The sequence below is a fragment of the Poecile atricapillus genome, chromosome 3 (assembly GCF_030490865.1).
Source record: "Poecile atricapillus isolate bPoeAtr1 chromosome 3, bPoeAtr1.hap1, whole genome shotgun sequence".
Taxonomy (NCBI): domain Eukaryota; kingdom Metazoa; phylum Chordata; class Aves; order Passeriformes; family Paridae; genus Poecile; species Poecile atricapillus.
Genome location: NC_081251.1, coordinates 72,017,208 through 72,043,397, shown reverse-complemented (window position 1 = coordinate 72,043,397; position 26,190 = coordinate 72,017,208). Strand labels below are relative to the sequence as shown.

The following is a 26,190-nucleotide window of genomic DNA, read 5'->3' as shown; positions in this document are numbered from 1 at the left end:
CTAGTGGCAAATAATGACTTTCCTTTATGGATAATCATGTTACAGGAAATTGTCAGTTTATCCAAATAGTCCTGATATCCTTAAACTCAGCCCAGAAATAACAGCTGTGAGGATAGTTTACCCTACATCATTGCCAGGTGAGGAGAAAGTAATGAGAAAGCCAATTTTTTTCTAGCATTGGCCGAGTAACTACAGAGAGATTAATTGTCCAAGTCAGGACTCGGTTATTTTCCTGCTAGGCTCTCAACCCCCATATTTCCCAGAGGTGTGCTGGACAAAGCCTTTCTGGCTTTGTGGCTTCTTGCTTATGTTCCTGCTGATGTTGAAAGTAACTGTACCTGCACCCTCACAAAACCCATGGAGTTCTATGGCTTGTGCCCATAAATCCTGTTAACTGTGATTATCGAGAGCCAGAGAACACATTACAGATCTGAGTGACAGTCTGTCAGTCACGCTGCTGCTGTGAATGTTCTATGAAGTAGGAGCACTGGTAAAAATTTATGATAAAAAGTCTGTCCCAAGCTTTGCATTAGTGACTTTATGGGGAGAAGTTTCTTTCTGGGGAGATAGATTTTCCAGTGTTAACTGGAGATGTAAACTGTAGGTGGAAATCTTGGTGGTGTGCTTTGGAGGAAGCATCTGTTAAAACGTCTAAGAATGTAGCTTTTTGTTCAATGCTAAATGAATGCTCTTGAATTCAATATAAATTAGAGGAGGGAAATTAAATATCTGCCATTGTGTCAAGTTTCCTTTTGTAATAACAGCTAAAAGTGTCTGTTCTTGTATATTTTAAAGCTTTCAGACTTCCCAACTCTGCTGCTACACAGATGTTCAGTACACTAAATTCTGAAATGTTATATATTTTAAGGCAGCAGCAATTTCCTGGGTTGTAATTGGTATGAACTGATGGGTGGAAAATGCAGAGCTTGCAGGGATGCAGCATGCTTGAGTTGTCCTCCCTTTTAAGAAATCTTGTAAACAGTGCTCTCCATTGCTTCTCTTGAAGGAACTATTTTGAGTACCAGGTTTCCTTCCCTTTCTTCCCCCGCCCTGATTTACATGTAGTGGTGTCTCATTGTTAGGAAAGGAGAAGGAATCTGAGAATAGGCAGCTGATGCTGACTGCAGGAGGGGGAACTTGTGGCATCAAATGCTACATCAGGTCATTGCGGGGTATTTTGGTTACTCTGGTACCTTGAGTGTGTCAGGGGATGCAGGAGACTTATTCTCTTGTACTCTTCTGGTTGCTAGTCTTTTAACTTTAAACAGCACCAGAATTGGAGGTACCATCAGTCGAGCATCTCAGCAGGAATTAGAAGGGTTTGTCATCTGTACTAAGAGTGAGAAATAACTGAGGAATACACACATACCAAGGAATTATGGAGTTATAGCTCTTGCAGATTTTGGCCCTCCTGCTTTAGGGTGAATTTGTGACAGTAGCTTCTGACTCCAAAGGGTGTTCAGCAGCCAGGAGTTTGGTTTGTTCCTCAAGGAAGTCTTGACAGTTCAGTAGTAGAGCTGGAGTGTGCAATTGCACAAAGGTGCCTTTCTTGACTGGAATGGAAAAAGTTAAGTGCTGGGTAAGTGGGATAATTACATTTGTGTTTTGCTCTGCCTTTTTACTGGCTGTGGTACCCAGGGGGTTATAGCCTTTTCTGGAAACCTTTAGCCTCTGCTTACTGGCCTTCCCAGGAACTGCTTTTTCCGCTGACTGCTGGATGTATTTAATGGACCCTCCGCCAAATATAATTTTAATTCGGATTAGGTGTGTGAGCCTTCAGAAGGAATCTCCTAATTGTCCCATTTACTATGCTTTGCTTTGCAGTGTAGAGCAGTCTTGTAGTACAATGGGTTGGTTTGCTTTCAGGTGAGACAAAGTCTGAAGAGTTGTAGAGCTACCAGAGGGGTTCAACTGTCTGTCCTTCAATTCATAGCATTGCACTAAACCTAGTTTGAAGTAGAACCTTCCAAGATGCAAGTATTGGGGCCTCAATACTGAACTGTTTTGCCCTGCAGATGTTTTCCTTTTAATCCACACAGTCAGCAGGGTAGGCATAACTCTGCTCTCCTGTTGCTTCAGTGGTGTCTGTCCCCAGACCCATGACTTCTTGGAGTCAGCCTTGCCCAGATGTGCAGTTTGACTTTGCAGTGGCTTTATTTTGTTGTTTTCCACATGCAGGGTTGAATGGAATATAGAAAAGGTTTGCTCTATACCGATGACCAGACAGCATGTGCTAAGGGCTAGCTGTTCAACTATCCAAGAGTAATCTGAAGCTCTATTTTATACATATCAAGTGTCTTCCTTTTTGACTGTGTATATGTTTGGTACTGTTAGATGGTTAATTATTTTATCCTTAAGTTAAGAGCAGATAGGAATTCCAGGTGCTTGTAATGCCCTCAGTTCTTATTAAAGTATATGTCTTTATGTGTCATATTTGGATATTAATTGATCTGCATTTTCTCCTGCAAGTTATTTTGCAGGAGGCTAATGCTGGTAACTGGGCTGTTATACACCTTGCTTACTTGCTCTTCAGCTGTGTTTCAGTCACACATTCAAGCTCCACATTAGACTCCTCAGGTTACCAGACAGGGTATGTGTTTGAATAATTCATGGTTCAATTTTTGTATTCTCTGTTATAATGTATTTTGGAGACCAAAAGCATAGATAGCCTGAGAAGGGAGAAGTTTCTGGTGGATAGAAGGGGAGTCTTTTAGATGACAGACATTAGGATTCAGGAACAGAAAGGGGGCACTTTTCACCCTGGTTCTTAGTCTCCTCTCTAAAGTCCTGATATTGTGTGTGATTTTGGATACAGGCTGCTAGAGGGGGTCTTTGGTTCTGGACCTGGGACTTCTTTGGTTCTTAGAAAATACATGACTGTCTTTGGTGCTGAGCATACAAGACACTTCAGTCATTTTGGGCCCCTAAAATTTTTGAGAAAATGAATGGTGGGGAGATGGTGTTCTCAGAAGTAGGCAAGAAAAATATTTTTGAGCTTCAGTGTGTAAGTTACGGTTATAAATCCTACACAAATCCTGTTTTAGGGCCCTCAGATTTTGGGGGGATACAAGGGCAAAAGGGAAGATGTTGTTTGCTGAATTGTGGTGCAAGATCAAATGACATTCTCTAGTTGAACTAGCTGAAGAAACACTTTCTTAATACCCAGCAATTTGTAGAATAGCATGATTGATTATCTTCACATTTATTAGCACAGACATAAATAAACGTAAGTATAAGCAGTACATAGCAAATGCAGTTCTGTCCTTACTGAGATGATTTTCTTAAATGTTTTTTAAATGATGATAAATAGTTCTGGTAAAGTGAACCTTTTCTTTGGCGGAATAAAACCGACGTAGAGTATGCAAAAAATAGAGAGGTAGCCAGAAGTTCTCACATGGTCAGTTAGGAGCTATGGAAATTGGTTCCTTTACTCAAAGCTACTATAAAGCGTGATCTTTGGAGACATTACTGTTCTCTGACTGCTGCTTGTTTAATTGAGAACAGCAGTTAGTCAACATCTTCCAGGCCTTCTGTGGGTTTGCTTTAAAGTGAGTGGGACGTCTGAGGTACATTGGCAATGGTGGTTTGCACAGTAATGGATTGCAGTGGAGGGTAATTTACGGGTTAACTTTTACTGTTTGGTCTGAAGCAGGAGCTTTGTATAGGGTATCTGTAGGACTCTTCAAGGCAGCAAGCTGGTACCAGCATGTAGTGAAATAAAAGGCTGATAAAGAGAATTTAGGCCTCATTTTAAATGCTTCTGTAAAACAGTATGTATTGATTACCTGAAGGTTTGGTCATTTAAGAACTTCATCAAATGGGGGGGATTGCTTTTGGCATGTAAACTGTGCATTAGGTAATTTATGTTGAAATGAGGAATGGGATAGAGAAAGTATTAAGCCTTTCTTTGTGATGGAGATACCTGAGTGCTTGTGGTTTCTTTTGGTGTCTCAGTCTATCAGCAAGTTCTTGGATTCTGTGGAGGTCTCTTCTCTGTTGGAATAACTTGTTAAAACACAGAAATGAAAGTAAAAGAAAGTTGTGTCTGCGAGTCTGATGACTTAGCAATAGCAAAGGTCTTCTGTGTCTTCTTCTTGGCTGAAGAATCCTAGAAAATACGGTGGAAGAGATCACACAGAATATTCTGAGCTGGAATAAGGATCATCAAAGTCCAACTCCTGGCCCTGCCCAGGGCAGCCCAAAGAATCACACGATGTGCCTGAGAGCATTGTCTGAACACCTCTTGAACTATGTCAGACTTGATGCAACGACAGCTTCCCTGGGGAAGTTCCAGTGCCCAGTCACCCTCTGGATGAAGAATGTTTTCCTAATATTCAGCCTAAACCTCCCACACAACTTCAGGCCATTCCTTTGGGTCCTGCCCCTGGTCACCACAGAGCAGAGATCAGTGTTTGCCCCTCCACTTCCCCTCAGGAGGAAGCTGTAACTGCACTGAGGTCTCCCCTTGGTCTCCTCCAGGCTGGACAGACCAAGTGACCTCTCATTCCCCAGTCTGTCCATACATCCAGGGTTGCCCCATCATAAGTGCAGAATCTGGCACTTTCCCTTGTTCAAACAAGAGGATGCATTTGGGTTTTCTGGCTTCAACCTTAAAACTCTGCCAGAACTATTCCTGAGAGATGTTTGTCTGACCTGAAAACCAACAGTGGAGATTTCCTGTCTAACCCTGGCAGTTAGATTTAGTGCTTCACTATATCTAATGTTTTTTTGGCGTATCGTTTACTGCAACTCAAGTTTGTTACTGAGGACTCAGATTCTAAGGGAACATTGTATTACTGCTTTCTTCGCAGCTTGCAGCTTTGTAGTAGTACTGGAAGTTACCTCAGTCTTTATCTCTGCCAGTCTGAGGAACTCTGCTTATGTCCCTCTTTCACATCCTGTTGGCTAGACTTCTGGTCATTTCCATTACTTGTGCTTGATCCAGATTTCTCTTGAGCCACAGCACTAAAAGCTGGATTGAGATGAGCCTTATTTGTATGGTTCCCTGCTCTGCAGCTGGCACTGAGGCTCTTGGGTCTCTCCGTGCACTGAAGATATCAGCCAGGTCAAATGGCAGGGACCTCCTTTCCAGAAGAGGATTCTAAAAGCTGGGTGCTGCGTTCAGCTCACTGGAGTCTCTTAAGACATAACCCTGAAGTGTGATGCTGAAAAGATAAAGGGGTAAAAAATCATTTAGTGCAGAGATATAAGTAGAGGAGCAGCCATATTACTTATAAGATGCCAGCAGAACAAATTATTTAGAAACGTCTGCTAGTAGAAACTAATTGAATACTGTGTAGATTGGAATATATAAAGCAGGATGCAGCCAAGACTTAATGAGAGAGAAAGAGAGAAGGAGTTGGCATGTGGATCCTCTCATCTGTTTTCCTTCCCAAAATAGCGTGTTTCTAGGGCCAGGAGGGGTAGGAGTAGAACGATGGAACAACTGGACACACAAATACAGTTAAGCATAATTATGCTGAAGAACAATGACGGCCTTGTTAAATGGCTATAAAGGGTTGCCACAACTCCCAGGAAGCCCAGTGGCGAATGGTGTGAGTAAAAGGAAGTGTTTCCATGTGGTTTGGCATTCAGTGGTCATAGGACACTAGCCAACCCTTTCAGCCCTAACTATTCTGTTTGTAACTGGTATTTTCGATGGCTGAGTTTGAAATGCCAAGTGGCATATTAGCATGCAAGTGCTGATATGTTTTTCTGGTCAAAATACAGGGTTGGGAGTCTCATCTCAGCTCAAATTTCAGTTTCAGTGTGGTGATAGGGATTGGGTGAATCTATTTAGCTGTGACCACAAGTGTGGTTCACCTCCATTACTTTGCAGGAATAGTGTGCACGTGGATACAAGTGGGATAGGGTGCTCATTTCCGCAAGGGCTTTCTGACATTTTGTATGCCAATGACAACACAAAAGTTCACCCTGCTACAGTGTGCTGGGACAGGGAAAAGATCTAGTCTTGTTAGTAAGGTCTCTGAATTCTACCCTGTTGGCACAGAAACAGACTGGAGATCAATACTAATGACAGATTATTGTAAAAATGCATCATTTTGCTAAAGTAGCAAATATAAGCAGCTTCTAATGTAAAATTCCCTCAGAGGATAAAGAAAGAAAATAAGCAATAAAAAGCATGCACAGATGGATGCTATTCTGATAGTAATATATTGTATTGAAAATGTTGAAAGGATTGCTAATCGCACAAAATTATATGCAGTGAGGCCATGAGCAGAGTACTGAACTGTAAAGGTTTTCCATTTGAGGATTAGCTCAAAACTCTCTAATGTGACTAATGTATCATCAAAGGTGTTCTGGCTTGGATGGCAGGCTTGTTATCTGTCATGTAGGTGATTTTGTGGGTATAGTGGCACAATAGAAGATACATGTACTGCATTAATAATTAGTAGTTAGAATGATATTCCTTTGTTTTCTACACAGGGACAGAAAACAAATAACTTTCATAGAGAAGTGTTTACTCTAAGGAATGTATAGGGTTATGGTAGAATCAAAGCAGTGTCTTGGGGACTACTGTATTTTTATTTAAAGTTGAAAGTAAATATATTTTCTTTGAATGATAAACTGAGCATAATTCAGGAGAGCCGGGAATGTGATAATTGTTTAATTGCTATAATTGCACGTGCATTTTCTGCTGAAGTATACTGCTGTATCATGCGTGATTCTTCGGTTCTTGACCTAATAGCAGTACCAATTTTTTATAAGGTCAAAATTTAAATGAGTAACTGCTACCTAAGTTTTAAGAAAAACTGAAGCAGTGAAGGGTAGAACTTTTCCTAGAATTTAATTCTCAGCTGTTACTCTAGGAAGAGCGGAGATGATAACTTTGAGACAATTCTTTGGAGCTCTATGAAATTAAAATAGTACGGGGAAGCCTGCAGTTTTGTCCTTGTAATAGAAAAAAGTAGCTTGGCATCGTGGTTATTTGATATTTTTCATTGTAGTCTTGTTAATTTCTCCTTAATCAGAGCAGATCAATATATTTTATGAAAAGAGGAAGAAGAAGAACCATCAGAGAGGTGGATTTTACTTTTTGTTGGGAGACTGTGTTTTTACCCCCAGGTAAAACGGGACCCTTTTGTCACTGTTTAATTTTTTTTTTTGTTAATTTAATTTCTAGCTGATAAATTTAGACAGAAACTGGAAGAACTGGAGAAGGAGAAAAATTCTTTAAAATTTCAGCTTCCTTCAAGGCATCCCTCAGTTAGCAGTTTTTTGGATAGGTTCATGACCCAAGTTCAAGCAACTTTGCACTGGGCTGCTGATCACTGGTAAGTTTGTTGATTCATTATTGTGTAAAATGATGCTTCCCTTTTTCTCAAAATGCAGAATACAACTTATGAATAATTATAGTAAAGAATTGTAATGACCATCTAATGTATCCATATGAACCTTGCTTATGAAAATTCCACCCTCCCCCCCACCCCCCCCTTTTTTTTTCTTTCTACAATTCTTTCAGAATTCCCCTGAAAAACATTGATCATGATGAACTGGTAAATTAAATGGAACATTTCTCGTTGATGTTGAGTGGGAATGGGATTGAATCCTTGACACGGCAGCTTGAGCATACAACAGCAACGCAGCTTGAGCAACGCTTCCCTGTGGAGTTAATTCTGATGCTCCCTTTCAGGCAATGAAAGGATATTTAAATACAAAGTAAAAACCAGATTTGATAGGAATAGATCTTTGGGAGCTTCCTTTTGTGTGCTACTTCTTAGACAGCAATATTGAGCTCAGCATTGTACAAAGTCACAAAAATAAATTCTAAACCTTGTCTTGAAGGGATAACTTCAAAGATGAGAGGAATGCAAGATGTGTTGGATGGCCCAAGAGAGGGATAGCTTAGGAAAAAAAAAATAGTCTCTATTTCTTGGTCTGTCTTCATCCATGCTCCTAGTTACTGTTTTTAGAAGAGGATACTTTACAGGTATTGAAAGCTATTCTCAAATGCAATAGCACAAATGAAAGAAGCCTTTTGTTTTCTGGCAGCTTGTTAATATAAAGGCTGCAATGTGCTAGTCAATACCTTTGTGTGTAATTTTTGATAGACATGAAAATTAGATAAAATTAGATAATACTTTTTTTTTGTGAAACTGGAGAATTTGTAGGTAATTTTAGCCTCTGTTTATAGCACCTAGTAAAAGGAGAGGTTAAAAGAAGCTGCACTCCTTTCAGAGCTGTTTCCTTCTACCTTCTGAGGCTCTAAGAGGCCTTAAAGATTAAGATACACCATCCTCTATTTTGCTGTTAAGATGTGTTTGGTCTATGCATTAATTTGTAATAATGATTTTGGCATTAGAGGTAGCGTTTTCTTCTTTGTCATGGAAATTGAGTCACTAAAGCATTCCTCAGATACAGTTTGCTTATTTTTATCCTGTATAATGTATATATAATGCTTTTATATATAAAATAGATATTATAACACATTTATGAAAGTGTTCCTGTTCTTTGGATGATTAGATCTGTAACTCTTCTCTTTGCACAGGTCTGAGCAGTGCCATTCTTCAGGGTCAGATGAATATTGTCTTCCCTTTTCTGTCTTGTGCATACTCCTTTCTTTGAGCTTAAGTTCGACTGCTATTGTTGTGACAGCCTTTTATTTGCTTGCTTGATTCTTGTAGCCTTTTACACTGCTTTGTCTGTGGTCTGACTCATTAATACAGCAAGTGTACCCTTTGTCTTCTGTACAGGGGTTTAAGTCCTTTCTGTTCCAGCAGTGTTTTTAGATAGTACAGTGGAATACCTAACTGCTTCCTCAAGGAAATTTTTTTTTTGTTTTCATTTTGAATTGCAACAAAACCAGAATATCCAAGAAAACTTTTGTTTTTGTTTCACCTGGAAAATTAAAAAGATGATCAGACTATCATCAGAAGATGATGACCAGATTATTGCAATTTTACCGTAGTTAAGTCAGTCTCATCTTTTTGCAAGAAAAGTGTGTTTGGCAGCTTATTTAAGATATGAAGCTGAAATTCATACTCCAGTTTTGTTTTACTTGATTAAATTATGAGATGAGTTTTTAAGTGAATGCATTTGATGTTGACACAGGATATTGGGGGCATGTGGTGGGAGCCAGATTTCGTTATTTTTAGCTTAGGAACAAGAAATGCTGTGGTTGTGCAATCAGTCAGATTTGGTGAGATCAGAGAGATCTTGTTTGTCTTCCAGCAGTACCAAGTAGAGAGATACACATGGAATTTCCAAGAAGGTTCTGAAAATAAACTGTGTTTACAGTGGAATTGTTTCTAAATTTCCATCAGCCACTTGGAAATTTATTACATACCTCTCTAGGAATGATGCAGCTCTGGCTTTAAGAAGGTGGCTTCAGAGCTGCTGGGAAGTGTGGTTGGTCACAGCCACAGGAACCTGTAATGATTGTAAGGCACAATGATGGCCCAGCATCTCATAATAGGGGATGTCTCTTTGGTCCACGCTGTTAATACAGAAATGCAGTTACACTGTCGTTACGTCTCTCTTGCTTCATACCTATGTTAGTGCTGAGGCTTTATTTTGCCTTTTCAGCATATTCTGCAGCCCACAGGAGGGAGTAAAACATGTGTCTTTTGATGGTCCTGCAGAATAGACGAAAACCTCTTGTTCTACACACTTGTTAAATATCCGTGCATGGAGATCATAATTGCGTGATTAATCATGCTTAAACCAGACTCACGATGCATGTTTTATATGTGGCATTGATGTATTTACTTTGCGAGATGGCAGTGGGAAATCATGCCTCAGAACACTTTGAGACACAATATTTTTAAAAGAAGATACTGAAATGAATCTGTATTCTTTATGTGGAGATGCATGCACTTGTCTCCAGAGATGGACACAGAACACAATTGTCCTTCTCAAGTGCACATGCCCTTTGTGAGGGAACATGGAAAGCAAAATGGATTTGCATTGTTTGCAGATGCATTTTGAGAGGCTGATTATAGAATTGATATTTAACATAATGTGCTGGAGTCCAGTCATGCAAAGATTTACAACTGAGGGCTGTACAGATGACTGGGAGGAAGCCCGCTGATTGTGATTTTGAAAGAACTCGCTGTGCAAGAGAGAAGTAAAATTTGGCATTGTGGAGCAAACACACCAGATGATCTCTAATGTAGTCTCCAAAAGCTGACAGAAGCTGCAAAAATGGCTTTGGCAAGTTTCTAAACTTCTGTCTAAGACATTTTTCTCTGTATTGATAGAAACTACATGCCTTAGTTTTGTCTCTTTCAAGGCAGTGATGGATAAATTTCTGAAATATGATAAAGCTGGGGGAAGCCTGAAGCTTTACAAACTTTCCATTTTCTTTCTTCATCGTGTTGTAAAAACAGTGTAAATGTTTGAGATAATAAAGGAAGATATGCCAAGGAGAAAAAAATCTCTTGTTCTCTATCTGTTTGAAATGTATTCATTCTGGTGGTGGAGTGTTATGACTCTAAAGGTAACACGTAGCATTCTGATCTGTTTAATCCTTGAGACACTGAAACTTATGAAAACCACTAATTTTTAGCTGTTGTGTTTTTTTTCAAAGGGTTAGACATGAAGAAAATGGTCTTTGTCATGAAAAAGAGCATAAACTTTTGAGATCAACTTCCCAGGAGAGGACGCAGGTTTCGGCCACAAAACGCAACCAGCTTTTTCAAGAAAAGAAGCGGTTACAGGTAACAGGACTGCAGAGTTGTGTATAAGAACCAGTGCTGTGTGGGGAAAACCTTGTAAGCTGTCACACAGAATTAAATAAATTTATTGTAATAGCGACTTTGCTTCTGTGTAGTAATTAGAGCCTTGGCTGGAGTCCAGTCGATAATCTAAGTGATGATTGGAGATGGCAGCCACAGGAGTTGTGTTAATCTCATTACAGAAACACAGAGCTGGAAGGTTTGGTGGCTTGTGTGCATGCTTAAACTTTCCTCATTATCTTTTTAAGCGTGCTCTTTGTTATAATTTGACGTTTTAATATTACACTGATCTTCAGAAGTTTTTATTTGAAGACAAAAAGTTTTCATCCATTTCTGGTTAGAATTTACTATAAATACATGATTTACCAGCTTTTATTCCTGAAAGATGATTGATGCTTTTCATAAGGATGAAGGAATCATCACGGAGCAGTCAGCATTTGCTAACAATAGCTTTACAATGACACATGATGTCACAACGTGATAGTTTGGCAAATGGAATGTTTCAGGATGGCATTAGTCCAATTTTAAGTCTGTAAGCCTTTTAAGCAAAATTTAGCTCTTTCTTTTCACCATCCTTCAAAAATCTCAATGTACTGTCTAGTTATGTTTCTTTTGAACCTCAGTGATCACACTCAGCAGTGTGGCACCTTAGAGAGCAAGTAGACCTACTTCTCCTTTTTTTCTGTGATCTTGTCTTGAATTCTTTTTTTTTTGTGATATTTTCATTCCTTTGTTGAATCCAATAGTATAGTAATCTTTGTGTACACACATATATTGATATATATAAAAAACCTGCAAAGAAATAGAGAAAAACATCTTATGTGGTCGTTGCAAGATTGTACTTAGGTGAAGAAATGTCTTTTTTATCCTACTCATCACCTTTGTATTTTTTTTAGGTTTATTTCATCATCAGTTAAGAGGAGACATAGTATCAGCATTTATCAGTATGCAGAAAATTTTTTTTAATCTAGACATCCAAGAGCCACCTCAAGATATTGAGCTGAAAGCTGCTGTACTTAAGACTCCACTACAGCTAATTTTTACACTTGCTCAAGATGAATCTTTATTTTTCTGTAGTTATACCAGAAAAAATTAACGGCACCATTATACAGGCATGCAATTTGTTAGCATTTTATCAAAATTACCAAGAATTTAGGGTTCTGGGGAAGGCTGATCTGTGGTGATTGTTTGCACCCAGGAATCCCTAAAGATTGCTCTTCCCCAAAATCTTGCATGATCAGAAGTAATTTTTTTTTTTTTTAAACAAAAAAATTCTCTTCAGCCCCATTTTTCTTTACTTTTTCTTCTGCCCTCTCTCCTGTTGGTTATGCCTTTGTCTTCAGAGATTTGAAAACCTGTGGCAGTACCTGTAATTTATGTATTAACGTTTCTACTGCAGTCTCTGTGCCATGGAGTGAAGCTGGAGATATACTATCAGTACTGAGTAGCTGTTGTTTTGGAAATCCCAGTTTAAACTCAAATCTGCAAAGTAAAACTCCAGCTTATGTTTAGTGAGATGAATATCATCTGCTGCTCTGTGCTGAGACATTAGGTCCTTTTTATCTGTCCCTGGAGGCTGACCAAGAGCGTGCTAAAGGCTTCTTTGCATTTCTGGAAAAGAATGTGGGAGAATTCCATTTTACTGCTTAAAATTTCCATGTTCCCAAGAATGCCTGTGAACTATTCCTGAACAGAGCAGCTTTCTTTCTGTGAATGCAGATTGTGTGCTTATGGTATCTATTTATGTTTTACATTTCAGTACTAAAAGTGTAATTGTAAAACCAGATTCCGTTCATCCTCCTTGCTCTTCCCATGTAGGTTGCTTATTGCAGTGATTGCAATTACTACGTGTTCACAGAATATGGAGGTCTCTGTACTAAGTAGGGCCTATTAAGATTTTGGCAGTATTCCCAAGCCAGTAATACAGAGACAGAATTGTCCTCTGTGCACACTAAAAGCCTAATTTGAGACTGAAAGAAACAAAACTGATGTTTTTGGTCTGCTGATCTTTCTGTTCTTGACAAATGCCTGTGGGTTGAAACATGGGCCACATCATTCTCTTCTTGCTGTATCTAAAACCAAAGAAGGACCAAAATAACTGATGAACCTAGTGTGCAGGACTATTAAAAGTTGAAAATTTGGAGCTAGTCAACCTTTGAATATGCAAGGACCATTTCTTCTTGCTCTAATTGATATTTGAGAAGCTGGTTACAGTGCAGCAAACCTGAAAGTATGTTTGTTAACATAATCAGTGAACTAAACTTCATATAAATTGCATTGAAAACATTATCATAATGTTAAGGTTATGAAGTGAAGCTCTAAAAAAGCAAGGAAATGCCGAAGTCTGTTATCTGCGCATAGGACATATGTTTTATAAGTCTGTAATATTGAAGTATGCCTTTTTTATCCCCCTAGATCCCTACCTACATAGCTGAAGTGTCTGCTTAGTTATTCAGAATACTATTTTATCTTCATTACTCAGTATTTGACCCCAGAACCCTTTTACTGTGTGCCACTCAAACCTTCTTTTAAATACAAATTGATTAATTTGTGAGTGGGCTCTTTTTACACTATTAATCAACATGGCATCTTAGTGATTCAAACTCACTTAATTTTATCTCTATAAAGCCATTTTGGGTGTTACTGCCATTTGCTCAGATGCAGAATGGAGAAGTGAATTGCCATATAAAGCCAGATGGTTGCTTCTAACGTCAGTTTTGTAATGCCTAGTTATTTATTCATTAAAGGTTTGGTTTTGGGTTTCTGGATTTTTGTTTTTCATTTTTTAGTTGGACTGAATGTGATCAGAGTTTGAAATTGAGCTTTGATTTCTGTTGAGAGCCTATAGATAGCATGTCAGAAATCTCTTGAAGGTTGTATAGAAAATGATGAACATACAGTCTGTGGCCATGTGTGGAGATAATAGTTTAAATGGCTTGCAGAGTTTCACAGAGACAGTAAGAAATGTAGGAATAGAATCTAATTTTCCAGTATGGCGTTCGGCTAGTTTGATGACAACTTTAATTCAGCAACCTAGATTCCTTCAAGAAGTGCTGTTTCCTTGTGTTGTGGTTTTGAACCAGTAATTAACAAAAAGGGGAAAAAAGAATTATTTATTTTTTGCTGTGAGATATGGATTAAAACAAGAGCAAACCAGGCATAAAACTTAAAAGGAATAAAGAAAGTTTATTGACAAACTACAAGAATAAGAACACTAGAAAAAACTTTTAGAAAAAACCTTTTCATTTCTCACTGCTTACTATTTTTTTGTTCACATGACAACAGAGACAAAAACTTTAGAATTTTTGATGGTTTAAACAATTATTAATTCCTTCTATAGTCTTTTATCAGTCTCTGTAGAGAAACAGAAGTTCCTTTCTGTTAATTTATGGAGTTTCTCACAAGAAAACTATTTTTGTTATAGTTTCTCGTTTCTCTGATATCAGCTGCTCAGAGCTGCTGTTATCAGAGCCCACCCCTCCTATTCCACATCACTCTGAAATGTGTTATAGGTCATTAGTTTGGGGATAGCATTTTAAGGATAAGTTATCCAAAGGCAAAAAGTATTCTTCATCTGTTTCTGTGAGCTTCACTAGAAAACAGTTTTCTCATTGCCTCTCAAGGCTTCAAATCTCCCAGCACTTCACTATACCATAATTACTCTACTTTTTACTCAAATTTACACTTTGAACACTCTATTCCTCCCCATACTCTATCATGAATTAAAGGAGTTCTTTTCAGGACTTTATATTCCATCCCCATAGTTTTAACAGAAAGCTATTTCAGCTTAATTAAAGCATCTTCTTAATTCTCTACCTTTCTTGAAGTTTCTTTTCTTTCTTGCCACTAGTAGTTTATAAAGTTTCTTTTCATGTTGATCACTCTCCGTTTCTCTCTCTGGATAAAAAGATTAATCCGCAAGTCTCATCTGGATAAGAAAGAGTTAAAATCCTGCTCAAGCTTTTGTAGATGGTTCGGTGATCTCTGCTGAACAGGAGCTAGAGCTGTCTGCGATGAAAAGTTCCTCATAGCTGCTCTGGAGAGCGTGGTCACTGTCTCTGCTTGCAGCAGGCTTAGAGCTCTTCTCCTTCTTTACTCGACAGTTTTCTGGTAAATTCCATCACAGCAAAACCTGCAGCCAAGCCAGGAACCGGCCTGGCCTAGCTTGGCTCGGAGCAAGCTCCTGCAGGCCCCATCTCTCGGCCGGGAGACGGGAGATGCGGCGGGCCCGGCCCGGCCTCCGCCCAGCCACGTGGCCTGGGCAGGGAACCAGAGGCCAGCCGGAGCTCTGCTACCTTTCACAGCCAAGCAACAAAGAGAACCACAGAGTTCTGGTTGTAGACTTTAAGGTGGGGTTCACAAGTTGATTCCACTTTTCAATGGCTAAAACTGCTGTCAATTCTCAGCAATGACCGATAATTGGTCAGGAGAAAAGACTCCCAGCAGTCCCCAGCAACTTTAACTTTCTTAAAGGTAAAGTAACCCCATGACACCTTGGATGCAAGCTATCTGTTGGGTTTTCAAGGAAAAACCTGTGCAAGGATGATGTACAAATTCATGAAGCTTTTTTTTTATTTTTGGCCTCATCATTTCAGGAAGGACATAGAGGTGCTTGAGCATATCCAGAGAAGGGCAATGAAGCTGGTGAAGGGTCTGGAGCACAGGTCTGATGAAGAGCAGCTGAGGAAGCTGCAAGTGTCTAGTCTGGGGAAAAGGAGACTTGCGGGGAGACCTCATCATGTTCTACCTGAAAGGAGGTTGTAGCCAGGTTGGTCTCTTCTCCCAGGTAACAACTGACAGGACAAGAGGAAACAGCCTTAAGCTGTACCAGGAGAGACTAAGATTGGATATGAGGAAGAATTTCTTCACTGAAAGGGAGTCCAGCTTTGGAGCAGGCTGCCCAGGGAGGTGGTAGAGTCACCATCCCTGGAAATGGTCAAGAAATGACTTGACATAGCACTTAGTGCTGTGGTTTAGTTGACAAGGTTCTGTTCCAGTCAAAGTTTGGACACAACGATCTTGGAGCACTTTTCCAGCATTAATGATTTTACAGTTCTATGATTCTAAAAATTGTATTTTTCTCTTTCAAGAAACATCAATATCTTAATGGACACAATTTGAACTTCTAGAGAAATGAGTGCAACTGAGGTTGAAGTTCTGTGCATTTTAAGTCAAGGGAAGGATTTTGTACTTTTCATTAAAATGAAATGTTAATTGTCAGAGGGGCTGGTTAGATAGTCAGTGATTCTCTGCTTGCATCCTGTGCTTCATTGTCGGATTGGAACCATTATACCAACTATTGCAGGGATAGTCTGCAGGATAGATGTTTGATTGTTTTAGCTGCCTGTCTGTAGAACAAGATTCTGTTGCCATGGATGATGTGATAATTGTGCTTTTGGTGGAAGTTTTTAGCTTGTGAACTTGGGAAATACCTAGGTATTTTGAAAGTGAAAGAGGGCTGACAGTAGGTGTTGGAAGAGGAATGTGAAGCGTGGTTTTGAAATGGAGGCGGTGAGTTTCAGACTGCTGGAAGCACTAGAGTTTCTGATTGCAACTGACATAAGAATTTTTGTGTGTCAGCAAGAGGATGTCTCATTTAATGTTTGCTAAACTGGACAAATATAATGAATGCTATTTATGACACTTGTACTGTTTTTTCTTAGGGGAAAATGGGTTTGTTTTATAGGGCTCATAGTAAATTTTGGTTTCTGTTCTATGCAGAAAGAAATTGAAGATCTCCAAACAAGACTGACGATATTAGAAGAAAAAGATCAACAGCTGAGAAGAGAAATTGAAGAACAAGACAGGCTTATTCAGTCGCAGGACTGTGAATTGGCTGCTTTACTTGGCTGCATTTCTTTAAGAGAGCTGCAGGAAATAAGCAAGGCTGTGGATGACACTTTAACATCCTCCTATCGAATTCCATTCAGTTTAGATCTTCCAGGAGCAATAAAGAGGTATTTAAATTTCAATTTAGATGTAGAGTCTTGTATTTCCTGTATGTCCAGCTGAATTGGCTGTCAGTTGTTTTCTTCATCATTGTGCCAGCTAATTATCTAGATTTAGACACTTTAAAACTTTCTAAGAAGAGATGTTGGAGTTCTAATATTGATGTACTTCCTCAGAAGAGTTTGTAGCTATTTGATTGTCTTGCACTTAATATTCTCTTGTGGTGAACACCCCCCTACATAAAGCATACGTGTCCATCAACTCTTAGTTCTTATCAGCAGCTTACACTATTTCTTGTTAACTGGTGGAATCTTTTCCCCAGTTTGGTAATGCACTAATTAAAACATATTTCTCCCAGCCTATAAGTGTGTACTAGGCACCATACAAATAAATATTAGAGATGCATCTTGCTTCCATGAACTTGTAATGATAATAAAGTTCAATGTCATGAGGAGTGCTAGACTCAGACAGTGGACTTGAAGCAGTGGGGAAGAAGATGCAGCATGAATAATTTTGGGACACCTACAGTTAAATGAACAGTAGATGGATCCTTTAAATGAAAAAGTAGCTACTCTTGGCAGTATTTTGGAAATAACCTCATATTTATTTAAAAAAGCAATTGAAGCACTAAAACTTTACTGGACATTGGTGATGGGACTTTGAAACTGGTACTGCTGCTGTGTCACCAAGAGAAAATAAAATTCCTATTTATCCTAATGTACTTTTCTTCCAGATAAGCAGTAACTATGTTGCTTGCAGTTTTTTTCTCCCATCATGTTTATTGGATTTAGTTTGGTTGTATTAACATTCATGAGAAATTGCTGCTCATGTGTGCTAATTTATACAGATGATTTTTTTTTTTAAAGTCAGCAGAACGCTTTATAGAGGACATATTCTTCTCTTTTGACATGTGTTTAAAATTTTAAATTAGGTTATGGGAAATAGTTTCTTGCATTAAGTTTAGCTAGCTTTAATAATATTTTTTCCCTTTTTTTCTGAGATGGAGAAATAAAAGATCTTAAGCAGTCTGTCTGAAAAACTGACTTGAGTTCTCATAGTTTTGGATTTGCTTATGAAAGAATATTCAGATTATTTTTTTCTCTCATTGCTGCTGTAATATTTGGGTTGCACTTACCTCACTGGGAAATTATTTAAAAGTGAGTTAAATAGTATGGGTTCAGGAGGAATTTTCTCTGAGTTGTTTGCTTACTAGCACCATGAATAGCACAATCACTTGAGAGAAAACAGGCATTTGTTATTCAAAGTGAGTTCATAACTGGAATGAAAATTTAGAAATATTTTTTTTCCTTTCTGTTCATTTTTAAGCGATGCAATGAATGAAACTTTTATGTTTGTTTTTTTTTGTTGTTGTTGTTGATTGACTTTGTTGTAACCAGTGGTCAGGTGCTTCTGCTCTTATTCCCATAGCTGGAGTTTTGCTGTTGGGGCTCTGGTGGATTGACCTTGGCTACACACCATGTGCTCACCAACCACTCCATCACTTCCTCTTCTCAGCTGGCCTGAGGAGAGAAAATAAGATGGAAAACAATCCATAGGTTGAGATAAAGCAGTTTACTAAAGCAAAAGTGAAATGTTGCATGCATGCACACAAAGGTTTTATTCTCTACTTTCTACCATCAGCTGATGTCCAGACACTTCCTAAGAATCAGGGCTTCAGCACATGTAGTGGTTGCTCTGGAAGGCAAACGCTGTAAATAATGAATACCTCTGCTTCCTCCTCCTTTTGTTAGCTTTTATATCAGCAGACATCCCAAACATTCTGTAGTATGGAATATCCCTTTGGTCAGTGGGCATCAGATGTCCTAGCTATATCCCTTCCAAGATTTTGCCTTCCCCCAGCCTACTGCTGGCGTGGGAGGGCAGGATGTTGGAGAGAGGGTGCTGATGCTGTGCCAGTGCACATTGGTGGGTTATCAACAATGCCTTTCCAGCCAGCAGTGCAAAGCACAGCACTGTGGAGGCTCCTGTGGGGAATGTTAACTCCACCTCAGCTAAACCAAATACAGGACACAAAAATGCAGTTATTTAACAGTGAGAGTTTATTCAGATTGACAGTGAACTTAACTGATGGGTGTCTTCCTTTTCAAGCTGTGCAGTCTATCATACCTAAGGTACAGGTTTTATGTCTGAATCCAGGCTTGTTCTCCTGTAAGATGAAAAAGCATCATGCACATAGTAAGAAGTTTGGTGTGGGTATAATTCCTGTGTGCCTATGGGCATCCCCTAGATTGTCATACCGTTAAACAATAATTTAGGAGATTACCTTGTTTAAACTTCTGCTCAAAGTGAGGCTACAATTTCCAAGTGATATCAGGGATTGCTCAGGGCCCCATCTGTGAGTTTTGTATATCTTCAAAGATGGAGATTTTACAGCTTTGATAGGCATCCTGCATTTCACCACCCTTGCTGTAAATTATTTTTCCTTTGTCTTGCCAGAATTTCCATGCTTGCAACTTGCATTGGCTTATTCTAAATCTTGATCTAAATCTAAAGTACATCTTGAGGAAGAAATATTGTTTATTAGGCAAAAGGTTTAAACACTTGGTTGATGGTACTTCAACATAATAGTTTTAAATTCCCAAGTCTTGACATAGTTAATCTGAAAGGGATTTTTCTGGAAATGTGACTTTTATTTTATGAATAGTTGCAGAGGGAGAAAAAAAGTTTTCCAGATTTACACCTATTTGTGTGAGAAATAAAGCTATTACTCATGCACATGTACTAGAGATCAGTGATTATGTAGGAAGGTGGGTATCAATGGGCAGTGTATTACAAGCTCCTCACTGTTGGGCTGCAAGATACTCTGTATTTATTCTAGTAACATTGTGCTTGTCAGTAAAGTAGTGCTGTAGTATGCTTTTGCATAATTATTTGTTGACTACATGAATTGCATTCAGCACTGGAGTAACACGGGCAGGGCTAGTGTGAATCATCTCTTAAGACAATCTGTGTTGTAATGAATTGTATTTGGTGGCTTGCAGGTCACTAAAAGATAAAAATTTATTCACTATATTTAAGCAAACTTCCACGAACTTGGGAGGACGTATTAAACAAAGAATGTTTGCTCAAGTACTTGCCCTTCTGTGTGAAGGAAGAAAAGAGCAAGTCAGATATAACACTGGAATGAGCATTGCATCTAAGCTTATTTTTCTTGTTTAGTGTTATTTTTTCAGGAGTGTTCTTTGTTTTATCTTGTTTATCTTTGGTATGTGGTGAACTTTTTAAATACAAAGAGCCTTTGCCAATACCTAAAGCATGCTTTGAGTTAGAAGAATTAAGAAGTGTTAGGGACTTTACCCTAGGACCTTACTTGAGGGCTGTTGGAAGACATGGTTAAAACCTGCTGGTTAATGGGAGAAAAAATATGTTTTGACAGGGAATTCTCACTGAGGTTGAGACTGCAGAATGTGGTAGTTTTGCTCATCCAGACAGGCTTTATTGCTGTTGGTAAGCTAAAGGGCATAATCATTATTTTAAAATGGGGAAATTGCAGGACAAAAGCCCAGTTCACTTGTATGTGGGGTTGCGTGGAGATGCATTTGAAAGGTGGAAGCAGCTGGTGTTGTGTACACTGTGACACATGCCAGTGTTTTAACTGAGGACAACACACTGAAATCAGAAGAAAACGGATCTGGATGTTTCAGCGTGAAGTACTTTCTTCTGGAGATTGCACAAGGTATCTAAATACATAATTTAATTTTTAAGTATTCGTTAGTTCTTTTATTTGTTTCTTTCCATTTCACAATAAAAACTGGGGAAATCTGTTATACTTCAGTTCATATTTAGTTTCATTTAGCAGTTTCTTTGTTTTATCCATATCTGCAGATGCATGTGTCCTTACATCATGTCATTCTTAAAAGAAATTGCACAGTTCCGTCTGGAATATTGTCTGGGCGCTGACTGCTGGTTGAAAGAAAGTCAGCTATATACCTTTCAAAAGTTTTGAATGCTCTGCCTCTTCTTCACATGGAACAATTTTTGATTAGTAGGAGTTTGTTCTGTGGTGGGTTTGTGGGATCATCTGAAGATAAGGAAATTCTCTGTTACGTGTGTTAGTTATTAGAGGGTGGCCAGTGGTGCAAGGAACTGGACTTGAATATTTATGCAGCCAGTTCACTCTGCTTTTGTGATGCCTGGAGTTCATTTGAGAAAGATCAATTTGAAATGAAATACAAATACTCAGGGGGGTGTAAATCTTATTTGCTGGAATATACTCAGAATATTCAGCACCTTCAGTTGAGGGCAAAGCCTGATAAAGGCAAAAGAGGTGGGGTTTTTTTAGAGAAATTTTCAAATTAGATGTTAGCAAGTTATGTGAAATTGCTGAATAAGTGAATGCAGCCATGCTTATTTAAGTCAGCCTTTCAGCAAAAATATTTATTTTTAAATATTATCTTATCTTTAAAGTGTAGCAAACCAAATTGCGATCTATCCTTTGAAGAGGACATCTGTTGCTTTTGGTTTTGGTTTGGTTTTTTTGACTAGTCCTATTACAGTGCCTTTGTCTCAAAAATTCCCTTTAGGAACAGGACAGTAGCTCAAATACAAAGAGCAGAGGGATGAAATGGCTCTGTAGCATCAAGAAATTTCTGCTACAGTGCACAAGTTGCCAATGTTCCTGACTCTTTGAAGGGCCTGTGTGTGGGACAGCAGAGAACTGAATTGTTCTAATGCCAGATACTCTTGGAGGCTTTGATTCTGGATTTGCTACTTGAGGTGTTTGAAGTTTTTTGTTGTCTCCACTTTTTCCTGATACCACAATCTGTTACACAATCTTTATTACAAGTAGAAAGAGATGTTGGTAGGTAGGCTAGAAGCGAAAATGTTTGCAACTTTTTCGGTTTCTAAAGATAGTCCTGAATTTTTTCAGGAGACACTCTTACGCTGTGTTATGAGTTGGTCTGTGAAGATCCTGATGGTTTGGTAGATGTCTATGAACATTGCATCACTGTCTAATTTCTTCTGGTCTCATTTGGTGCTGGGGAGATTTGAGGTGCTCCTGGGACTGGCTATACATAGAGCCAATTTCAGCAAGTCAATATTGCTTTTACCTTCTTCTTTTCTTTGCCTGAAAGGTTATTTACTTTGGTGTCTTTAACTGTGTGGGTGATTTTCCTGTGCTGTTATATTCTGTCGATGTTGGGGTGAGCATCTCTGTTTGTGTGCACATTTGTCTCATCTCTGTAAGATTCTTGCTTCTGTGCTGTATGAGAGGACAAAGCTTCTGGGCTCCTTCCTCTGCATTGTTCCCTGCTTTGCATGGTGACTTTTCTTCTTTTTTCCCCCCTCCTTAAAAAATACCCCTCTCTGTCATACCTATACCACATTACCTGTCCTCATTCCTATAAAATACCAAAACTTCAGGGAGAGGATATTAAAAAGGAATGTAAGTCAGCAGAATAGATAAATGAAAGATGAGAGCTTTTCCCTCGTTTGTTTCCCTTTGATAGAGATGCATGATGAAATGACAGTCTCGAGCTGCTGGATGTGCAGACAAAATGGTGACTTCTGTGCAGCATTGAACACAGCCAGAGCTTCTTCACCAAGTAACGGGAATGAAGAAGAGAGAGCTCTCAGTCTGGTTTGGTCACTTTAGCTTTGGAATTCACAGTCTTTGCACAGGATGAGGAAGTGCTGCACAGCCGCAGAAACTGCTCTCGCTGTTGTCCTCTTCTGTTTCAGTCATAAGCTCTGGGCATGAGAACCTTCTGACAGCTTTAGTTGCTCCCCAAGGCCTGTTTGGTTGACTTAATTTCAGTCAATGATAAATCATGTTTTATGATTTGAGGATGATGCACAAATCACTTTGTGAATTTGCCTTACTGCCTTGATTGAAAAAGGGCCCTTTCAGGCTGCTCTGACTTTGTGGGGTTTTTTTACAGTTTAACACAGAATTTTAAAACTGTTCCATGTGGTAGGATTCATGTCTTTGACTATGCTACATGAGATGAACCAAAATATTTTTTCAGGGTTCTTAAAATATAGCTGATGGAACTGCTGCTATTATAGATAGATATCAGGAAGATGGTATGGTGCCTATTTTTTAAAAAATGACAATTCTCTTGTTTAGTGATCCATTGATCCATTTTACCCTGTGCACTACAGCTTCACAAAACCTGCAGCAGTGGGCTTGTGGCTAGGAGCAGAACCAGAGAGGATGTTCCCTGGCACGTGAGGAGGACTCTGCCCTGCAAAGAGCCCGCAGAGGGACTGTCCTTACAGCCAACTTCCTCTGCCGCAAGGGGATTTTGAAGGGAAACTCCCAATTTCTTATCAAATGTCATAATCCAACTTGAGCCTTGATAATAAGATTGTCTCATTTTCAGCTAGTCCCATAGCTGTGTTTGTCTTGGACAAGGCCATCATCTCGGTTTTCTCTAAGTATTTGGCTATCGTCTTTTGTGAGAGGCTAAGACAAGTCATGGGTGAAAGAAGAGATCTGCCTCTTCTTTTGTGAGCTGATTAGGAGGCTCATCTTTCTAGTGGATAGGTAGGTGTTTTCCTCTCCATTTTGTCTAGGATTAGTTTCATTCCTTTGTTCTTTGCATAGGATAGAAGGGTAGAGTTCATTGGCAAGTGGCTTTGTTTCTTGTCGCAGCAGCTCTAGGAGGAACTATGTACTGAAAGCCTGGCGTGCCTTAAAATGTCTTTGCTTTGGCACATGAAGTGAATTTGCCTTCTGTGAAGGTGCAAACGTGGCTCAGAAGTTCATAAGTTCATAATGACTCTGGTCCTGCTGGAGGATGAGTGGGGACCTTCGTTGGAGGGAGGAAAAAGTGCTTCAGCTTTTAAAATCTCCCACACTGTAGGCACTGACCTTCCTTGGGAACAACCGGGGGGATTAAAAATAGAGCAGGGAAAGGAAGGAGCCAGTCTTCCAACTTTGAGGACAGAGCCATTGCTGGCAACCTATTCTGGAGCAATCCTAAAGGCAATTTTTTGTCCTTCCAAGCAGTGTTGTAGAAGGAAAAAGTCGCAGCAGAAGGATAAGTAGCACTTGCTTGAGTACCCACGTGTATGGTGTAACGAAGAATCTGGTTTTCCTTTCTGAGCATCTGGTTCCCCCGGCTTGCTTGAGCAGCATCCAGTGGGACATAGCAGCCTATAAAGCCCAGGCCACAGATGTGCTGATTCTGCTGGGTATGTGCACAATGAGATTTACTTCTCTGTAGGGAAAAATGACCAGCTGTCTCAATCAGTGTGTGATACTGAATTAGTTTGTATATAATGAAGAGAAACAGCTAGCAACAATATCCAGGGACAGACCCTTTCAGTCAGAGAAGTGAAATGGATGATATTCTTAGGAGAATAATTGCAGCTGCTGTGGGCAAGCTCTAGTTTTTGTGCACTCCAGACAGATGTAGCAGAAGAATGGAGATCTATTGATATGTCAGAAAATCTGAGGAAAGTATTAGTTAGGATGTGATGGACTGCTCCTGCAGATAGCTCTTTGATTGTCCCTTTGTTCTCAGTCTGATGCTCCTGTTCCCGATAGCAGCTGAAGCAACAACTGCTTCAACTGCCCTGCAGCATCAGCTGGCAGAAGAGTGGTGGGAAACCCAGCACCATATGAATGGTTTGGTTGGTTGAAACAGCCAGCTGTCTGAATGGTGATTTATAGGACCAGAAGATTTCTCAATGCGCGGCAATAAAAATTGAGCTTGTGATGATTGAAGATGCCAGCAGCATCTTCAGGTGTCTGTGAATTGATTGTTTCTGTTAGAGTGATTTTATGTAAAAACCCCAAAACCATACTGAGGTTCTGCCTCTGTCCATGTGTTGCTGGCATTTAAAAAACACTTTTTAAATAATTCTTATAAAAAATTGTGAAATGTCATCCAATGCCCTGATTTTTCTTCAAGTCTCCTAACTGGGGCTAGTATCTGGCAGCACTCAGCAAATAAGAGTTGCTCAGTTTAGAGTTTTTATGTATGCAAGAGCTGGGCAGGATGATGAGTTTTTAAAGTACACTTCCTATGGGTGTAAGTCTTTGAGAGTTGACAAAGGCAAGTACAGTCACTGAGCAACCCGTGAGTCAGTGAGAAACCCTACTGGTAAGCTGAGGTTATACAAACATTGGGAAAGTGTATTTCCAGTTCTGACTCTTGAAAAACACTGAGTGGGGAAGCAGATGTATTTAAGCAATCCTTGATGTATAGCAACATCAAGAAGAAATACTGCTCTGCAAATGATAGCTTGAAGAAGAGCAAATTGCTGGAGAAAAACCAGCTCTCTGATTGCTCAGAGGTAGGTGCATAATTTCAGGTTCTCATTCATATTCCTTTGAGAACTTTGTAGATTGAAATGTGCATGAAAGTGTGATACTCCTGTGCCTTACAGTCCATCTCTTGATAGTTGTTCTCTCAGATCAGATTAATTTTTGAGGCTGGAAGTTTTCCAAGGTGAGACTTTGCTTTTTACTTCTAATTCAGGTGACTAGTCCTTGCAGCTGCCAGAGAGTTCATTTTCACTATGAGTAAAACACAACTTTTCTCTCCTTGTATTTAATGTCCAAGTCCTTGCCTCAAGAGCATTCCCAAGTTTAGATAAAGTGGATTTTCACCCCATCAGCTGAGCAGAAATTTTGTATTTTTATAATTTTTAACCTAGCTCTCTCATCATATAGGAGTTTTCTGTGGGCTGCATTATTGAAGAAAAAATTAGAGTTTATTTGGAAAATCCTCACTTAGGTTTAAAGGGTGATTTTCCTTCCCAATATAAAGGTATGCTGCTGTGAAAATATATTTGTTTTAAGTCCTGTGGATCATTGCACAAAGATGAAAAGGAACTTACATGCCTGGCTGAAAAATTGTTTTCTTGGTATGGTGATACTCAGGTGTGTAGCCCAGACAGGCTCATGAAGCCATCACACAGAATGAAAATCTTGTTATCCCATAAATTTCTTGATTAGATAGAATCAAACTTTGTGGTGGAGAGTTTCAAAAGAAAACAAAAAGTGGTGGTTTACCTTAGTGCATTTAATGCATTCTAGCCCTGAATTGAGCAGAAGTGTAGGGCCAGCAACACCCTGTAGGTCTTGTCCTGGTAAAAATCTGCCCATGGTATCTGTAAATAATAATCTGTTGGTTTTCCTCAAGAAAACTTTGGTAACAAGTATGTTTTCTCTTTTTGTTTCTTTCTTTAGTCCTATTTGTACATGTCTAGCTTAAAGATACCTCTTGTTAAATACAGTTTTGTTCAAAGCTTTTTTTTTATGATTTGTTTTCAAAACTTTCTGATAGATACCCAATGAGGGTACTATAAAAATACAAGGAAGTTATTGATGGATTTGATTTTATACTGTGGATTTCTTCCCTATAGGCGCAGTGAAGTCCATACACTGAAGATTTTTGGTGGATTTTGATGTAGACTGTAGCAAATATCTACACCAAATGTTCCACAAGCAAACTTCCGATTTTTTTTTTTGGACAAAAGCTTTTTTTTAAGGTCAGCTTCTGTTTGTTGTTAAAAGAAAGATTACAGCTGTAGGGCTTGGTTTATATATTTTCATCTTCTAAGAGAG

At 39.1% G+C, this 26,190-nt stretch overlaps 1 protein-coding gene across 1 annotated transcript in view; it reads left to right on the top strand.

Moving 5' to 3' along the window:
- Positions 1–26,190, top strand: part of DISC1 (DISC1 scaffold protein) — a 201,008-nt gene that overhangs the window by 48,472 nt on the left and 126,346 nt on the right. The window contains 3 exon segments of the mRNA XM_058835575.1: positions 7,145–7,295; positions 10,550–10,679; positions 16,419–16,654. Of these exon segments, the coding sequence (XP_058691558.1) occupies positions 7,145–7,295; positions 10,550–10,679; positions 16,419–16,654 (517 nt within the window).